This window comes from Sceloporus occidentalis, unplaced genomic scaffold (genome assembly GCF_023333645.1).
Source record: "Sceloporus occidentalis isolate IW3139 unplaced genomic scaffold, rSceOcc1.0.p SCAF_2, whole genome shotgun sequence".
In the NCBI taxonomy this organism is placed as follows: domain Eukaryota; kingdom Metazoa; phylum Chordata; class Lepidosauria; order Squamata; family Phrynosomatidae; genus Sceloporus; species Sceloporus occidentalis.
In genome coordinates this window covers 59,906,646-59,922,771 of record NW_028316982.1, presented here as the reverse complement: position 1 = coordinate 59,922,771, position 16,126 = coordinate 59,906,646, and the positions used below count along the sequence as shown (strand labels likewise).

The 16,126-nt window shown below is 41.3% G+C and overlaps 1 protein-coding gene across 2 annotated transcripts in view; it reads left to right on the top strand.

The window, feature by feature from the left end:
- Positions 1-2,985: 2,985 nt before the first annotated feature.
- LCOR (ligand dependent nuclear receptor corepressor) overlaps positions 2,986-16,126 on the top strand; it is a 101,255-nt gene continuing 88,114 nt past the window's right edge. For both annotated transcript variants that reach the window (XM_089509679.1, XM_089509680.1), the window contains exon 1: positions 2,986-3,135. In XM_089509679.1, coding sequence (XP_089365805.1) covers positions 3,039-3,135 — 97 coding nt within the window. In that variant the 5' untranslated portion in view covers positions 2,986-3,038. The remainder of the gene's footprint in view (positions 3,136-16,126) is intronic.

The following is a 16,126-nucleotide window of genomic DNA, read 5'->3' as shown; positions in this document are numbered from 1 at the left end:
AACCATATTCATCCATATATGCTGGTAAAGTAGCTCTTAAAGTAGATTTATTGGTGGAGATGCTCCTGGTCAGTCAAAAGGCAGATCAGGGAATAGGGAATACACTTCCCCTGAAGATGCAGGCTTGGGTGTGCTCCTGAATTCAACTCTTGAGCCAGGTAGCTCAGGTTTCAGCAATGGCTGCGAGCGCACAGTTAAAGCTTGTGCACCAGCTATGCCTATTCCATGAGATGTTAGTTCTGGCCATGGTGACAATGCCTTAGTTACATCCTGGGTAGATTTACTGTAACACACTCTATGTGGAGCTGACGTTGTAGATTATCACATGGGGATGGGATAGATACAGGATCACTTCCTGTCCTTATCCCGTCCATGACCTAAGTGAAAATGATCGCGCTAAACACTTTCACATGGAAGCCCACTTAACCTGTCATTCAGCTGCCAGTGAAGTGTAATATTATTAACAGGTTCTTCTGTTAATACAAAATGATGGCAAATGGCAGGAGAATTTACACTTTACTGATAAGTGAAAGAGCTTTTCAGAGCTTTCACGCCATCACTTTCACTGGTGCTTCCCAGATGGGTCCATTACGGGTCATGCGATCAGGTGGAAAGATGGGACAGGGACGGGACAATCATGTCCCTCATGTGATAATCTCCTTGGAAGAGCATTTGGAAACTTCAAATGGTCCAAAGAGCCACAGCCAGATTGCTAACTGGGGCTGGCTAGAGGGAGGACACAACCCTTGTGCCTAGTCTGGAAACTTCAGTTAGTTCAAAATATGGCAGCCAGACTGGTCACTGGAAAAACCAGAAATGACCATATAACACCTATATTAAAATCACTTTGCTGGCTGCCTATTAGTTTCCAGGTGCAGTACAAAGTGTTGGTTATTGCCTTTAAAGCCCTACGTGGCTTGGGTCCAACCTATTTATGGGATCGCCTTCTTCCGTATAATCCACCCCGCGCACTCAGGTCCTCTGAGGGGAATCTATTGCAGCCTATAAAGTCCAGGTTAACTGCAACTACCCAGAGGACCTTCTCGTCAATCGCTCCCAGATCATGGAACGGCCTGCTGGAGGAGATGCGTCACATTACCAGTTTGGACAGCTTTAAAAAGGTTGTCAAGATGGATCTCTTCCGGCAGGCCTTTCCTGAATAGCAAACTTGGCCACCGATAGAGTCCACCACCTATTGAGTATTTTGTAGCCCCGTTCACCTGCCTCCAATCTTTCTAATGGGTCATTTTAACTGATTAATGTGTTTAATTGATGTTTTAGGGGAGGGAGGGAATAGTTGGGATATTGTATTGTATGGATTCTTTTAATTGTAAGCCACTTCGATTGTCTTTTTGACAGAGAAGCGGGATAAAAATAAAGCTTTCATTTATTATTATATCTCCCTTGTTGCAACAGTTCCACTGGCTGTTGGTCTGACCTATAAAGCCCTATATGGCTTGGTCCAGGTTATTTGAAGGACACTATTTTCACTTACAAAGCAACTCATACTTCGAGATCTGCTAGGGAGGCCCTTCCTTCTGTCCCACCATCTTCACAGGTACGTTTTGTGGGGACACAGGAGAGGGCCTCCTCAGTGGCTGCCCCCAGACTCTGGATAGAGAGGGGTCACTCTGGCACCATCCCTACTTTCTTTTCACAGCCAAATACTTTCCCTTTTAGGCAGATGTTGGGTGCTATGGGGCCTGTCCAACCAAAATAATGTTCTGGATCTTACTAATTTTTATGCTGATGTGTTTGTGTGCGTGTTTTTAATAACGTATGTTTTAATCTAGTTTTGGGGTTGGGTTTTTTATTGTTTAATCTCTTTTTAACTTTTGTATTTTGTGGATTTTTAATGATATGTTTTTGAATTTGTTGTAAGCCACTTTGGGTCCTGAACTGGGGAAAAAGGTGGGACAGAAATAAATATTATAACAACAACAACAACAACAACAAGACGGCTGCTCTATTAGGAGGGAATTATGCCCCATTCTTCAGAATAGACGGCTGACAGATTGCTAATCTGGCAGCTCCTTTCCTTCAGTTTACAATCTAAAAGGACCTGGCATAAAAGGAGAAGGGAATGGCAGTCAAGAAGGGCGAATACATTTTTAAATTTGATAACAGTATCATCTTCACTGCAGATTTCACAACACAACCCTGGGCCTGTTTATTTGGGCATCTCAAGCGCCCATGTTGAACAGGGCGACCCTATGTCCTAATAACCGCCAAGGGGGACAAGGCACCACAAAATGTAGGACCTTCATGAGAAATGTACAGAATGGAGGATGTGTCCTGGAAATGGAGGACCTCTGGTCATCCTGAGCTAAAGACACACATAGAAATGTAAATTCATGCTTCTTAGTCATGGTCAGAATGGAGGACATTCTGGAATTCCTCCTGGACAGGAGGCTGAAACGTAGGACATGCCTTGGAAAAGGAGGACCCTGACCCTGCTCGGATTGGAGGACTTTGTGGAATTCCTTCTGGACAGAACCTTGCAATGGAGGGCCATGCTTTTCTGTCATGGTCAGAACTGAGGACATTTCGGAATTCCTCTGGAAAGAAGCCTGAAATGGAGGAGACGCCTTGGAAAAGGAGGAAGAGCCATAGAAATATAAACCCATGCTTCATAGTCCTGCTCAGAATGGAGGGCATTCTGGGCTCTCTCCTGGACATAGCTTGAAATGGTGGACCTGTGCTTCTCCCTTTCCTTATGCCCCCCTCAGGGCCTGAGGGGCACCTCCCAAGGCCTGGGTGGGGCACAGCCACAAGATCAAGCCCCTCCTCCTCCTCCTCCTCTTCCTCTCTGCCCACCGAAAGCGCTCCGTCCTTCGCCCAGCCGCGGTTGCCATGGCACCCTAACCCCTCCCCCTCCCTCTAAATTTTCGGTGAGGGTCTCTCTCCGTCTCCCCCTCCCCACCCTCACTCCCCCGCCCCCTCGACGACGTCGTGTGCGCGGTGACGTCGCCGTGACGCAATCGGGCGGGCGTGCCGGCGGCGGCGGCGGCGACTCGGGGGGGCCCCTCCTCCAGAAGATGGCGAGTCCGTGCGGGCGGCAGGAGTGCTCCATCGAGAGGCGCGGCTTCCGCCACCAGCTCGACTCGTGGCGACACCGGCTGCTGCGCTGTGTGGGTGAGGGACCGAGGAGGAGGAGGAGGAGGGGGGAGAGGGCGGCGGGAGGAAGGAGAAGGAGAAGAAGGAGAAGGGAAGCCGAGGAGGAGGAGGAGGAGGAGGAGGAAGAATCCCCCTCCTCCCTCAACCCCTCCCCCACCCCTTAGTTGTTCCTTCCTTCCTTCCTTCCTTCAACGGGCCAGTCTCGCGCGCATGCGCACTGTTCCTCTTTCCCTGCCTGCCTGCAGCGCGCGCTGCCTCCTCGCGCCCTCCCTCCTCTCCCCCCTCCCCAAAAAACCCTTCCTCCTCATCCTCTTCCTCCTCGCGCTTCGCAGAGCAACCCTAGGCCTACGCTCGGCCCCGCCCACTCCGGCCTAGTCTCCCTTAGATTGGCTGTTGGGGGGAGGATTGACAGGGAGAGAATGTGTGAGAGAGAGAGAGAGAGAGGAAGAGGGCTCTTTGTTTAGGGGAAGGGGGGCGGTTTGGGGTGGGCCCTGGCGCGGCTGCCTTAGATTGGGTCAAAGGAAGGAAAAAGGTGAGGCGGCGCCTGAGGAGCCCTGGTGGCGCAGTGGTTAAATGCCGGCCCTTGCCCACTGCAAGGTTGCCAGTTCCAGCCCAGAGGAGGGCCCATCCCTTTCCTTTGCCGGTAAAATGAGTAATATTCAGCATGATGGAGGGCAATGGCTTGCACGCCTTGTGCCCCGCTGAGCGAGTGCGGAGTTCCTTCTTAAGCGGCATAGGTCAAAAAGGCGAAGCAGCAGCAGAAGTGTTTAGGGTCACCTCAGCCGCCGTAGTTCCCAGCATGAAAGGCAGAGGCGATATTGGGAGGTTACCCTTGAGTGGGAGGGTTGGTTTCCTCCTGACCACGCCCACCATTCGGCTTTGTTTAGGCCTATTAACAAATTAACATAATGAATAATTTCAACAGGGAGAAATGCAAGGTACTAAGTGAACAGGATGGACTGAGATCGAGAAAGGCATCTAGGGATCCTAGTAGGCCACAAGTGGAACATGAGTCAACAGCGTCATGCGGCAGCTAAAAAGGCCAATGCGATTCTAGGCTGTGTCAAGGTGCTGTTCCACATCTTAATCAAACATCAGGAATAAACTCTTCTAGAACACGGCCACATAGCCCCACAAAAAGCTACGAAAGCCTTCAACTTCACATATTTATCGATGACTTGGATGACAGAATTGGGGGCATACTTCTGAAGATGGCCCCAAATTAGGAGGAGGAGCTAATACCCCTGAGGACAGGATCAAAATTAAAAATGGCCTCAATGGATTAGAAAGCTGGGCCAAAGCTAACAAAATGAAGTTCAACAGGGAGAAATGTAAGGCACTGCACTTAGGGCAGAAAAAATAAATGCACAGCTATAGGATGAGGGTCACATGGCTGAACAAGATTACATGTGAAGGGGATCTGGGAGGCCAAGTAGACCACAAGTTGAACAAGAGTCAACAGTGCGATGCAGCAGCTAACAAAGCCAATGTGATTTTAGACTGCATCAATAAAAGTATAGTGTCTAGATCAAGGGAAGTCATAGTGCCACTCTATTCTGCTTTGGTCAGGCCCCACCTGGAATATTGTGTCCAGTTCTGGGCGCCACAATTCAAAAAGGATGTTGAGAAACTGGAACGTGTCCAAAGGAAGGCGACTAAAATGGTGAAGGGTCTGGAAACCATGCCCTATGAGGGAGCTAGGTATGTTTAGCCTGGAGAAGAGAAGGTGAACAGAACAATGAGTCATGGGACAGTATGTTAATCAGGAATATTTAGTACAGACAGTGTCCCAGTTACACTATTCGGACCAGAGCAGGCAATGGACAGTTCAGTGTTGACAGCAGTGTTAGTCTTGGTTAAGGGAATGTAGTGTATTTCATTGAAATGCCAGGGAACTACATACCTCCTGTTGCACAATGGTTTGGAAACCATGCCTTATGAGAAGAGACTTAGGGAGCTGGTTATGTTCACCCTGGAAAAGAGAAGGTTAAGAGGTGATATGATAGCCTTGTTTAAGTATTTGAAGGGGTGTCATACTGAGGAGGGAGCAAGCTTGTTTTCTGCTGCTACAGAGAACAGGAACCAGAAGAATGGATGCAAGCTACAGGAAAAGAGATTCCACCTCAACATTAGGAGGAATTTCCTGAGAGTAAGGGCTGTTCAACAGTGGAACACACTCATTCCTCGGAGTGTGGTGGAGTCTCCTTCTGTAGAGGTCTTTAAACAGAGGCTGGGTGGCCATCTGTCAATGGGGATGCTTTGATTGAGATTTCCTGCATGGCAGAATGGGGTTGGACTGGATGGCCCTTGCGGTCTCTTCCAACTCTATGATTCTGTGATTCTATGATCCTACACCCCTCCTCCCCAAAATAACAGTATAAGTTGACAGTAAGGGTGACCTGGGAAGATCATGCCTTCTGACCTATCCTGTGATGCCATATTAGGTTTTGGTTTTGGAACATCTTGATATGGTTCAATCTCATCATGATGCAAAACATATTGTGGCACCAGAGCAAACAGAGAAGGCTAAATGTCTTACAAAACTACAGCTCCCAGAATTCCCTAGCATTGAGCCAGGGTAGTTAAAGCAATCTCAAACTGGATTATTTCTGCAGTGTGTTTTGGACCTCACCCTCTGAACCTTTTGGAGTGTGAAGGTGGTTCCTGGGTTTTCGGGAGAGTCACTGACACTGGCATCATAATTCAAAAGGACAGTCATGTTCATCCTGGAAAATCAGTCTGCAAAGAGATCTTGTAGCACCTTTGAGTCTAACAGAAGGAAGGGAGTTCTTAAGTATGATGCTGAGGATAGAGCCCTCACCTTTTGTAAAGGTGGGGAAATTGCACGAAGTTAGGGAGGGATAATGGTAGTGGTGCTTTTTAATACTGAAGAACACTGCTGTCAATTTAACCATGAGCCTATGTGTGTCTTCTCATAATAGAGCCATGTGGAGCTCAGTAGGACTTACTTTCAGATAAATATACATAGGCTTGCATTTTAAATGTTTTTTTTAAAAAATAAAATTCATTATCTTTTCTCCTTGATTCCTAGGGACAATAATGTCTTTAGCCTGCACGGCAAGAGAAAATACACACACACATCCTGTGGCTTATTTCATACAGCTAAATCTACAGCACAGTCTTATGCATGCTTATATCCTGTTGTCTTCAGGATTTTGTTTTTTCCCCCCTAGTAAATGTGTGTAAGAATTGCAACCTTCTTAAAACAAAGGGAATTCCTGTAAGGCGCAGAGGCAGTAGAAGCAGTTCATTTCAAGCTGGGCTCATGTTTCTTGGCAGCAGCAGCAGCAAAAGCTTGTTAGATTGTTTTCATTATAAATTTGCAGGTCACTCTCAAATTCTGTACCCCAATGTATTCTTTTCAATGTAACCCCATAACTTTTGCTGAAGAAGCTATCCTTTTTGCTTCCCGTGGTTAGCAATTACTCCATATAAACGTGTAATATTTATTCTTAGGCATTTTCTTCTTCATAAGCAGGTATCTAAACACAAAATATTTGTCATTATTCCTTTAAAATATGGGACATCTGGGTTTTTTTTAAAGAACAGGTGTGCTAGGCAATGGTCACCTGTATCGGAAATGTCCAGGGCTTTGTACAAAACGTACGGGCAATATTTACCTGTATCAAAAACAGTCCAGGGCTTTGGAGAGCCTGCTGTTGCTACACTGACATCTGACTGACATGGCTGGGCTCTGTCACGAATGTTGTGGCCAGTGGTAACTTCCTGATTAAAAATATATGCTTCTGTTTGCTTTTGGGAAATACTGCAAGAGATAATGCATTAGAATATCTCTCTTCAGATATCTGTCTTTAGATTTGATTTGGATTAGCCTCTTGCTGCTAAGTGTTTACCTCTGGGAGATTATATTGGGATTTTCCCTGCCTGTTGGAATGCAGATTTATTCTAATAGCTTTTTTTGGCTGAAAGTTGTCCTATGTGTGAGCAGAGTAGTGTATGTACAAGAAGGCTAATAATTCATTTAAAGTTTAATGTCATCACAAATATCCTGAGTCGTTATTTGTATTAGTTTACGTGAATTTAAGTTTTCCTATTTGAAATCTGTGTGGTTTGCATGGAATGTTGTTTTTGATGTTTTACTCTTAAGGCTTGGGTGGAAACACTAAAGATGTTCACAAACTAAAAAAGAAATGTGTGAATGTACTCCTTGAATGGTTTTAAGCAACCATAAATGCTACAGATTGGAATATATTCAAGGGCTACACAGGCTATCTAGGGACTTCACACTTTGCCTCTCTGCCTCTTTTTCCTCCCACTCTCCTTTGAGCCCCAGTTTCTGTTTGGGTGCACTTCTCCTCCTTTTGTGTAAACAAAAGATATGAAGGAAATTACTAAACTGTGAACGTTAATCACCTAGTCATCCAGATTATTTTTGGAGGTAAAGTACAAAAACATTTTAGAAGGTCCAAAGTATAATTGTGTTGATAGTATTTTATCTTGATAGCATTGTAACCTAACAGTTTGAACTTCAAATTGATCAGTTTTATGAGGTTTCTGTGTAGTGTTTGCTTCATACATAATATCCATAAATTGCTAGGGTGTAATAAATGTTGGCTTTATTTTTCCCTGATTTTTTTTAACTACAGAGATGAAGTACAGATTGAGTCTCATTTATCCAAAATTCGGAAATCCAAAGTACTCAAAAATCCAAAATCATTCACAGGAGTGGCTGAGATAGTGACACTTTTGCTTTGTTTCATGCACAGAGTTATTAAAAATATTTTTTGTGAAATTACCTTAAAGCTATTTGTATAAGGTGTACAACATGAAAAATAAATGAATTTTGTATGTAGAGTTGGGTTGCCATCTCCAGGATATCTCATATAGGCAAATATTCCAAAATCTGAAAAAAATTCAGATGCAAAACATTTCTGGTCCCAAGCTTTTTGAATAAGGGTTACTCAACCTGCATTTCCATTTGTGGATTTTATTTTGATTTAAAGTGTAGTGGGATGGTCATGGGAAAGATTTGACTGTGATTTGAGAAACGAGGTTCTGCTAGCTCTGCCAAACAGCTTATAGTACTGTGTTCTTACATATATGTGAATGGTAGTGTTAGTCTGACTCAGTCTAAGGCAGCATATGGGGAAACAGAAGAAGATAGTAATTTTATTAGTGTTGATGTTCTTTGTTATAATAATAATATTTGATCATGTTGTCAAATTTTGTGTTTTAAAGCATTTTGTAATAGAATTATTTGATGAGCCAAAATAAAGGTGGACCCAGAGGCTCAACAATACCTTTTTTGTTTTGTTTTGTTTTAAGTGGAAATGGGTTGTCAGATGAGGTCAGTTGAGTTGTTTAGGTAAAATTCAGCTGCAGGCCTTAAAAAACTGAATGGGGCTAGTTACATTGTCAAATTATATATTTGCTAGTTAGATCTTGGTTAAGAATGCTCTTTACTACTCAGAAGATAGAAGCAAGAACTGTGACTTGTTTAATTTATCTTGTCGAAATCAGGATTAGGTGCTATGATGTCAAAGCTATTAGCTAAGTTTGAAATAATAACAATTTTGCTAGTTCTCAAATATTTATGCCCTTCACATGTTGTAATAATATGCTGTAATAATGGGTGCCTCTAAATTTACAAGGTGCATGTTGAAGGAGAGGTAGCTAATACCCCAGAGGAAAGAGTCAGAATTAAAAATGATCTTAAAAATTAGAGAGCTGGGCCAAAGCTAACAACATGAATTTTGCAAGGTATTACACATTGGCAGAAAAAACGAAATGCACAAATAGAGAGGATGGGTTACACTTGGCTCGACAATGGTATACTTGGCCCTGTCTATCCATGGATTCTTTATCCACTGATTCAAGCATTCATGGCTTTAAAATATTTTTTAAAAAGGATAAATTCCAAATAACAAATCTTGATTTTGCCATTCATTTTACTATGCTCTTGTATTCAATGGGACTTGAGCATCCACTGATTTTGGTATCTATAGAGACGTCCTGGTCCAGAGAATACTAAGGGTCCACCGTATCTGTAATAGGAATCATAGTAGACCACAAGCATAAAGTGAGTGAACAGTGTGATGTGGCAGCTAAAAAAGCCAATGTGATTCTAGGCTGCCTCATTAGGAGCATAGTGTCTAGCTGGCTAGAGGGAAGTAATAGTGACACACTATTCTGCTTTGGTCAGACCTCACCTGGAATACTGTGTTCTGGACACCACAGTTCAAAAAGGATGTTGACAAGCTGGAATGTGTCTGGGTGGGTGGGTGACCAAAATGATGAAAGGTCTGGAAACCATGCCCTATGAGGAGCTACTTAGGGAGCTCGGTGTGTTTAGCTTTGAAAAGAGAAAGTTAAGCATTGACATGATAGCCATGTTTAAATATTTGAAGTTTGTCGTATTGATGATGGAGCAAGCTTGTTTTCTGCTGCTCTAGAGACTAGGGCTGCATCATCACTGCAGAAATAATCCAATTTGACACCACTTTAACTGCCATGGCGCAGTGCTATGGAATTTTGGGATTTGTAGTTTGTTGTGACACCAGCTCTGCAGTGTGGATGCCTCAACATTAGAAGTACTTGATGATAGTAAGCTGTTTGGCAGTGGAATAGGCTGCCTTGGAGTGCGGTGGAGTCTCCTTTGGAGGTTTTAACATAGAGGCTGGCTGGCCATCTGTTAGGGAGTGCTTTGATTCTGTATTTCTGCAAGTGGTTGGACTGGATGACCCTTGCGGTCTCTTCCATCTTTATGATTCCATGAATGCCATGTTATTGTGATACAATATGTTTATTAGAGGAAATGACAAACTAATATAGTAACACAAATTTTTGAAATCTGTTATATATTTTAGAAATGTGGCTTTTTAAAGTTGCCAAGGATCTCATCAATTTGATGAGGAACACTCAAAAGACATAAGAAGTTCAATTTCATACTTGGATTGGTACTTTCTGATTGAACAAAGACCACACCCTCCTTTTTTATAGAACAAAATGATGCTTTAATGTTGCAACATGCTCGTGGTAGTAATAAAAGTAATTTAGAAAGAGTCTATATACAAAGTATGAAGGTGGCCATTTTCTTCTGAGTCCTTAATGAAAATGAATTGTGTTTTACACATTGTTTGCTGTTGGTTGTGTACATACTAATATTGGGGTTCATCAGTGTTTTCTCTCTCTCTCTAGCAGTTTCATTAATGGACTGATGAAACCACTTACAGAGTTCTTTGAGTGATGACAGAGAAATGGTCTATTGAACCTCAGCGTGCACCACTTTTGCCTTGATGTAAATATAGCACCTTGCTAAATTGGAGCCAAAATATTATTAAATTATGTCAGTACTTTAAAAATGATAATTTATTGTTATGATTATGTAGTTTACAAAATTGAGATCTTTGTAGCCAGGTGTGCACCTACAGTTTTCTTACATTTTTGTGTGTCTAACTGCAATTTATCATTTTTCAATCCTAGGCATTGTATAGAGGTTTACATATGAGATCCATATTATGGTAGATGTCCACACTTATAAACCTTGAAGATTCTAATAGCTATAATGTTCCTGAGAGCTGATGTGCTTCTTTCTCAGATACAAGGCAGTTACGCTAATTCTTTGATCTTGGATGGTGGCTGCTCTCATAAAAGTCTTTTTTTTTGGGGGGGGGGGGGTGCAATAGCTTAGCACAAACTATGCAGATAATCCAGGTCTTTGCAGAACAGTGAGGAATGTTAAAATAGATATTTTGCAAAATTCAGAGTATACTTGCAATACAAAATAGTAGGGACAGGCATGTGCTGCTGCTACAGAGTACTGAGAGACCATTTTCAACATGTTGTTTTGTCAGCTGTATGAATAAAAATATGTTCTCAGTGAGTCAGTTAAAAAGGATGGAGATATATTTTAAGGTGCCTGTCCCTTTGAAATACAAAATATCATTTCTAGGAAAAAGATTGTGCTCTAGTTGTATGTGATTTAAATAGAAAACAAGCACTTTATACATGTCTGCCCTTCATATGTATATGCTATGCTTTTGCATCTTCTACTCACATATCTGAGCCTGTATATAAAATATCTTCCATAAAGCAGCCATCAGACCTAAGATGACTTTAGGTAAGTTACATGCATGGATATTTTTAACATTTTCCCTTCATTATGCATGGTTTTCTATGGCTAATAATGAAGGAAAGCTCTTTTTGAAACTTCTGCAAATCATAGTTTCAAACATGTGCTAAAAATAGGCAAGAACTTAAAAAAAATTCTAGGTTTAAAGAGATGTTGTTTAAACATTTGCCAGATGGTCTATGCCAAAATATATGGTTTGAGCTTTGAACATGATCCATATTTTACTGAATAAAAAGGAGGAAGAGAGGGAGAGGAGAAAAGAAAGAAAGAATGTAGCAGACCTTTAAGACTAACTGGTTTTTATTTTATCATGAGCTTTCTTAGCGGTGAAACACATGGGCCAAATAAAGCAGTTTCATACCACTTTGAGGGTGAGGCGTTTAGATGACGCATGCCTTCAGAGCGGGTGGAAACTGGATTGAAGCTGCTCTCTGGGGCTGAAAACTGGAGCAAAAAGAAGCTGGGATATTCTGACTTAGCCCAGAAAATGCGCACCTTTAACCCTGCATATAAGCGCCCCAATGCCACAGCAATTCCAAAGGAGTGATCTGTCCTAACTCTTAACCGTTAAGCTGCATATAAACACTCTGATGCAGGTGCGCATTAAGAAAGGCTGTGTCCAAGTGGTCGGGACAGCAATGCAAAAAAGTAAGTGTGACACCTACAATGTATACAACATTGTCTGATACAACAATGTATCAGACAGTCCAAGAGGGGGCATGGGGTGAAGGGGGTATGTAGGGGGGCATGCTTGTGCTTTGCCACTGTTTTATTGGGCACACCAATGTTCTGATGCACTGTACTAGTGGAGCATTGGAGGTGTGACTGTGGCCAATAAAAGGGGTGGCCATCCAGTGGGATAGCATCTAGGCAGCAGGCAGTTGCTGGCAATGTGTTTGCGCAACAGTGCAAATGCATAGTAGGGAGACAACAACAACAACAAAAAAAACCCATAGACACGGTGTGCAGTTGGGCCATGCGCATTCAGGTCTCCTTGAGAGGAAGCTGCGTGGGCAGCAGAGTTTTGAGTCACTTTGGGAAAATGCAGATTTGAGCCGCTTTTTCCTGCCCATCTGTTCTGCCCTTACGATATAAACCCTTATCTTCAGTTGCAGTACAGAAGGATATCCAGGCTTGAGGATATAAAACGTATTTACATAGTTGTGGGATGGAATGGAATAGGATGTTAAAAGATGCCTAGCTAGTTTTCATATATGTTGTAGAGTTCACTGTATGTTAAATACTCTGAAACCTAACTTTCAGTTTTCCTTGGCTGAAACAAAATATGCTACATGATCTGACTGAGTTTTTTCAGGTCATTCAGATTAGTTAGAAAAGTTTGCTGCTAATTGCTTCTACACCAAATCTGGCTAAAATAATGTTTGTACATTACATACATTGCCTTAATTCTCTTCATTTCTGTTAATAAGGCTGTGTTTGTGTCTGTGTGGTAACAATTTATTTGAAGGAGAAGAATGACTTGAAGAAACTAATGGGAAAAAAACTTGAGTGTATAGTCTCTTTTTTGATCTTGGAAAGCCAATTTTGTACTTATCCTAGAATCATTTGTTCAAATACATTCCTCACAAATACATTAGATTGTAAATACATTAGATTGTTAAGAATGCAATAGTTAAATTGCTTGTTTTCTATGTAAGTACTAAGCTTAATTTGCTATAGTATCAAGTGGAAAATGTTGGCTTTTGTCAACTGACCAGATATCTAGGTAGAAAAATACAAACTTTAATATCCAGTATTTTGTTTTTCAAAACAAAATACAGAGGAGTAAATAGCTGAACAGATGCATTTTCTAATTATGTATCTAAAGAGGTTGTGTATTTCTTCCTTCCTTGCCACTTATTTCCTTCATCCCTACTCATTTCCTCTCCTCATTTCCTTTATATCATCTTCCATTCTCACTTCTAAGGCTTTTCCTTGATTCATGCTTTAACTTTGCATATCAAATTTCTTTACAGAGTGACCCTTACCATAGTTTCTTCCCTTCCTAATTTCTTTTACTATATGCACAACTCTAAGGTGAACCCAGAGACATACCTCCTAAGCTACTATGTGACTTGAATGCAAGCATTATACAACTGAAGTGTAGAATATGAACATAGCACTGCTTACTGTTGAAATTAAACTTTAAAAAACTTGTTCAGGGAAGACTAATGGCTAAATCCATTGTTAGGCTTACCTAGTGTAGTCCCATTGAAACAAATGAGACTTCCTAGTTAGCATGTACACTCAACTATAAGTCGACTTTGTGTATAACTTAAGGGCAGTTTGGGGGCCAGAATTATGGATTTCCATATGACCCGTGGATAAGTCGAGGGTAAAATTTAGGGGTATGTAACAAAGGATGTAAAGCATGAAGCAAAGGAAATGCCAAGGAACCTACAAAATCCCAACAGGCATAACTGTTTGTGCTCACCCTAAATAAAGGCTGGATAGCAATTATAGCAGCTATATTTCTATACCACTTCATACTGAACTAAGCAGTCTCTAAGCAGTTTACAGTGTGTAAAGTAATTGTCCCCATCAAGCTGAGTACTCACTTTAGTGATCTCAGGCTGAGTCGACCCTGGAGCCCCTGGTTGGAATCAAACTCACAACCTTGTGGCTGTGAGTGAGTGTCTGCAATACCGGCATTTAACCACTGCTCCACCAGAGATGGATGGATGAGGAGGGAACTACATGTGGGAGAAGTGACCTGGCGTAGGCAGTGCTAAGAAAACATGGACATGTCAAGAAGGATGTAAAGGCAAAGTTAAGAAAACGGAGACTACGTCAGCAGTGATTACAGTTGGCCCTCCATATTTGCAGCTTTGACTTTTGCAGATTCAATTAACACGTTCTCTCTAAAAATCCCTATGTCTTTCAGCACGTCTCTGCAGGAAGTTAACCATAGAGTCACACTGGAAGACCTAGAGATTCCTACAAAAAACACTTCTCTAGGCATTTGTAGGTCATCCAGCATGATTTATGGTCAACCTCCACTGAATGTTGACCAGTTGTGGTAAAGGGCCTAGAGATTCCTAGGGTGCTGTTTTCTCATTTTTTTAAAAAAGTGTTTTTTTATCTGCGTTTCTCCACTTTCATAGGGGTCCTGTGCCCCTAACATGAGTGAATGTGGACACGGTGTACACAGTCCGTTGTACAGACTTTAACTATAATGCAATAACTTTGTCTGGTTTTAATACAGAAAATCTGACAACCAACCACACAGGTGTCCTATTCAGATCCTTCAAAGCCTAATTCCTCTTGGTGCTCCTTTGAAGGAAAGTTCCAAAGAGCTGCCACCATCTGTATTTTCCTGCCCAGGCATTAAAAAAGATCAGAAGTAGCACTGTGACAGAGAGAGTAGAGGGGAAGAACTGGTGCTTCTTTTGGGTGCTCTTGGGACAGACCAAACTCTTCCCTATTGTCACTGGACACAGAAAAAGGGATGATTCCTTTTTTTATAAGCGTTAAACTACAGTACTTACATACTGTACTTTACATAAGTCAACCCATGTTTTTTGGGGTCAATGTTTTGACTAAAATTTGTAGACTTATACATGAATATATATATTAACAATTTAGGTCCCATTCATTTCCTTGAGGATTCAGTTCTGGTATCTTCAGTATCCTGTAGTGTAGTATGATTTAAGCTGTTTTCGAGATGGTATAATAACGTAACTGTTCTGACAGGTTTTACCTAGTACAGTGAAATGAGCCTATTACTGTGGCTCAAAGGTTTTAGCACTTTCTACCTTGTTCCTTTTTTGTATTGAACTCTTGGAGTCCTCTTTATCCATGTTTCTTCCATTACCACCCCTCTTCTGTTCAAGCATTTTTACTGTGTGTTAGAATTTCATTGTGTATCACAGCCACTCTTTCCTGAAGTATGATACAGTTTTCTTTGTTCCTGAATCCATTTATACTTTTATTCCTGCTAATGTTTGAGCATTACCCAGTGTAGTGCCATCTGTGAATTTAACTAACATGCTGTTTACCCTTTCTTCCAGATCCAGTTTCTGATCCTACTTCCACATTTGGGAGTATGCAAGGGACAAAAACATCTCTTTGCGTAGCTTGACTGGATGCCCCAAGACTAGGATGTTAGTATACTTATAACTATTTTCCTTCCTTTATTATGTTGCCAGTAACTATTTGTACCTTGGTGAATTGGCTATAGTTAGTTATTATGATCTTGTGTGTAATGCAAGATGCTAGTAGTGAGGAAAGTAAATTTATAGAGCTTTTGTAAAGTTTGGCTGGGATGTTCAAAACATGTGCCAAAAGTTGGTTTCCTAATTAATTTAGCTGTGGTAGATTCTTGGAAGCATTAACTAGTGTGTATTCCCATTATCAAGTAAAAGTCAATTTTTAATTAAAATAATTCCAAATGCATTTGGAAGTCTGATTTTAAGTATTGAGTTTTGGGGGAAAATGTTATTATATTATGTAAAGTGCTTTAGATTATAATAGTTTTAAGTAAAGGAAAGAATAGAATGAATATTACTTGAAATTATTCCAATCTATTGAGATTTAGTATCTAAAATATTAACATGATACACTGTGTTTTCTATTATTTGTGTATGGTTTAAAAATATCCATGTGTTCCATAGTTGAATATCTTTTTCTTAGAATAGGAAAGCTGTAACGTGCTTAAATATATGATTTCATGAATGTTTTATATTGCTATAAATGCATATATTTTCTGCAATGACAGTGATAATTGACCACCTGATAATTGAATAGGCATACTTAAATCAAGCCAATATCAAAACATGAGGCTCATAATACCATAATGTTTGCCTAACAAATGCTAAGATGTTGGTAAATTATTAGGCTGTTCAGAATTTTCTCAGATACAGTAAAATCAATCCTGCCAATTACTTGCAAGGGTTT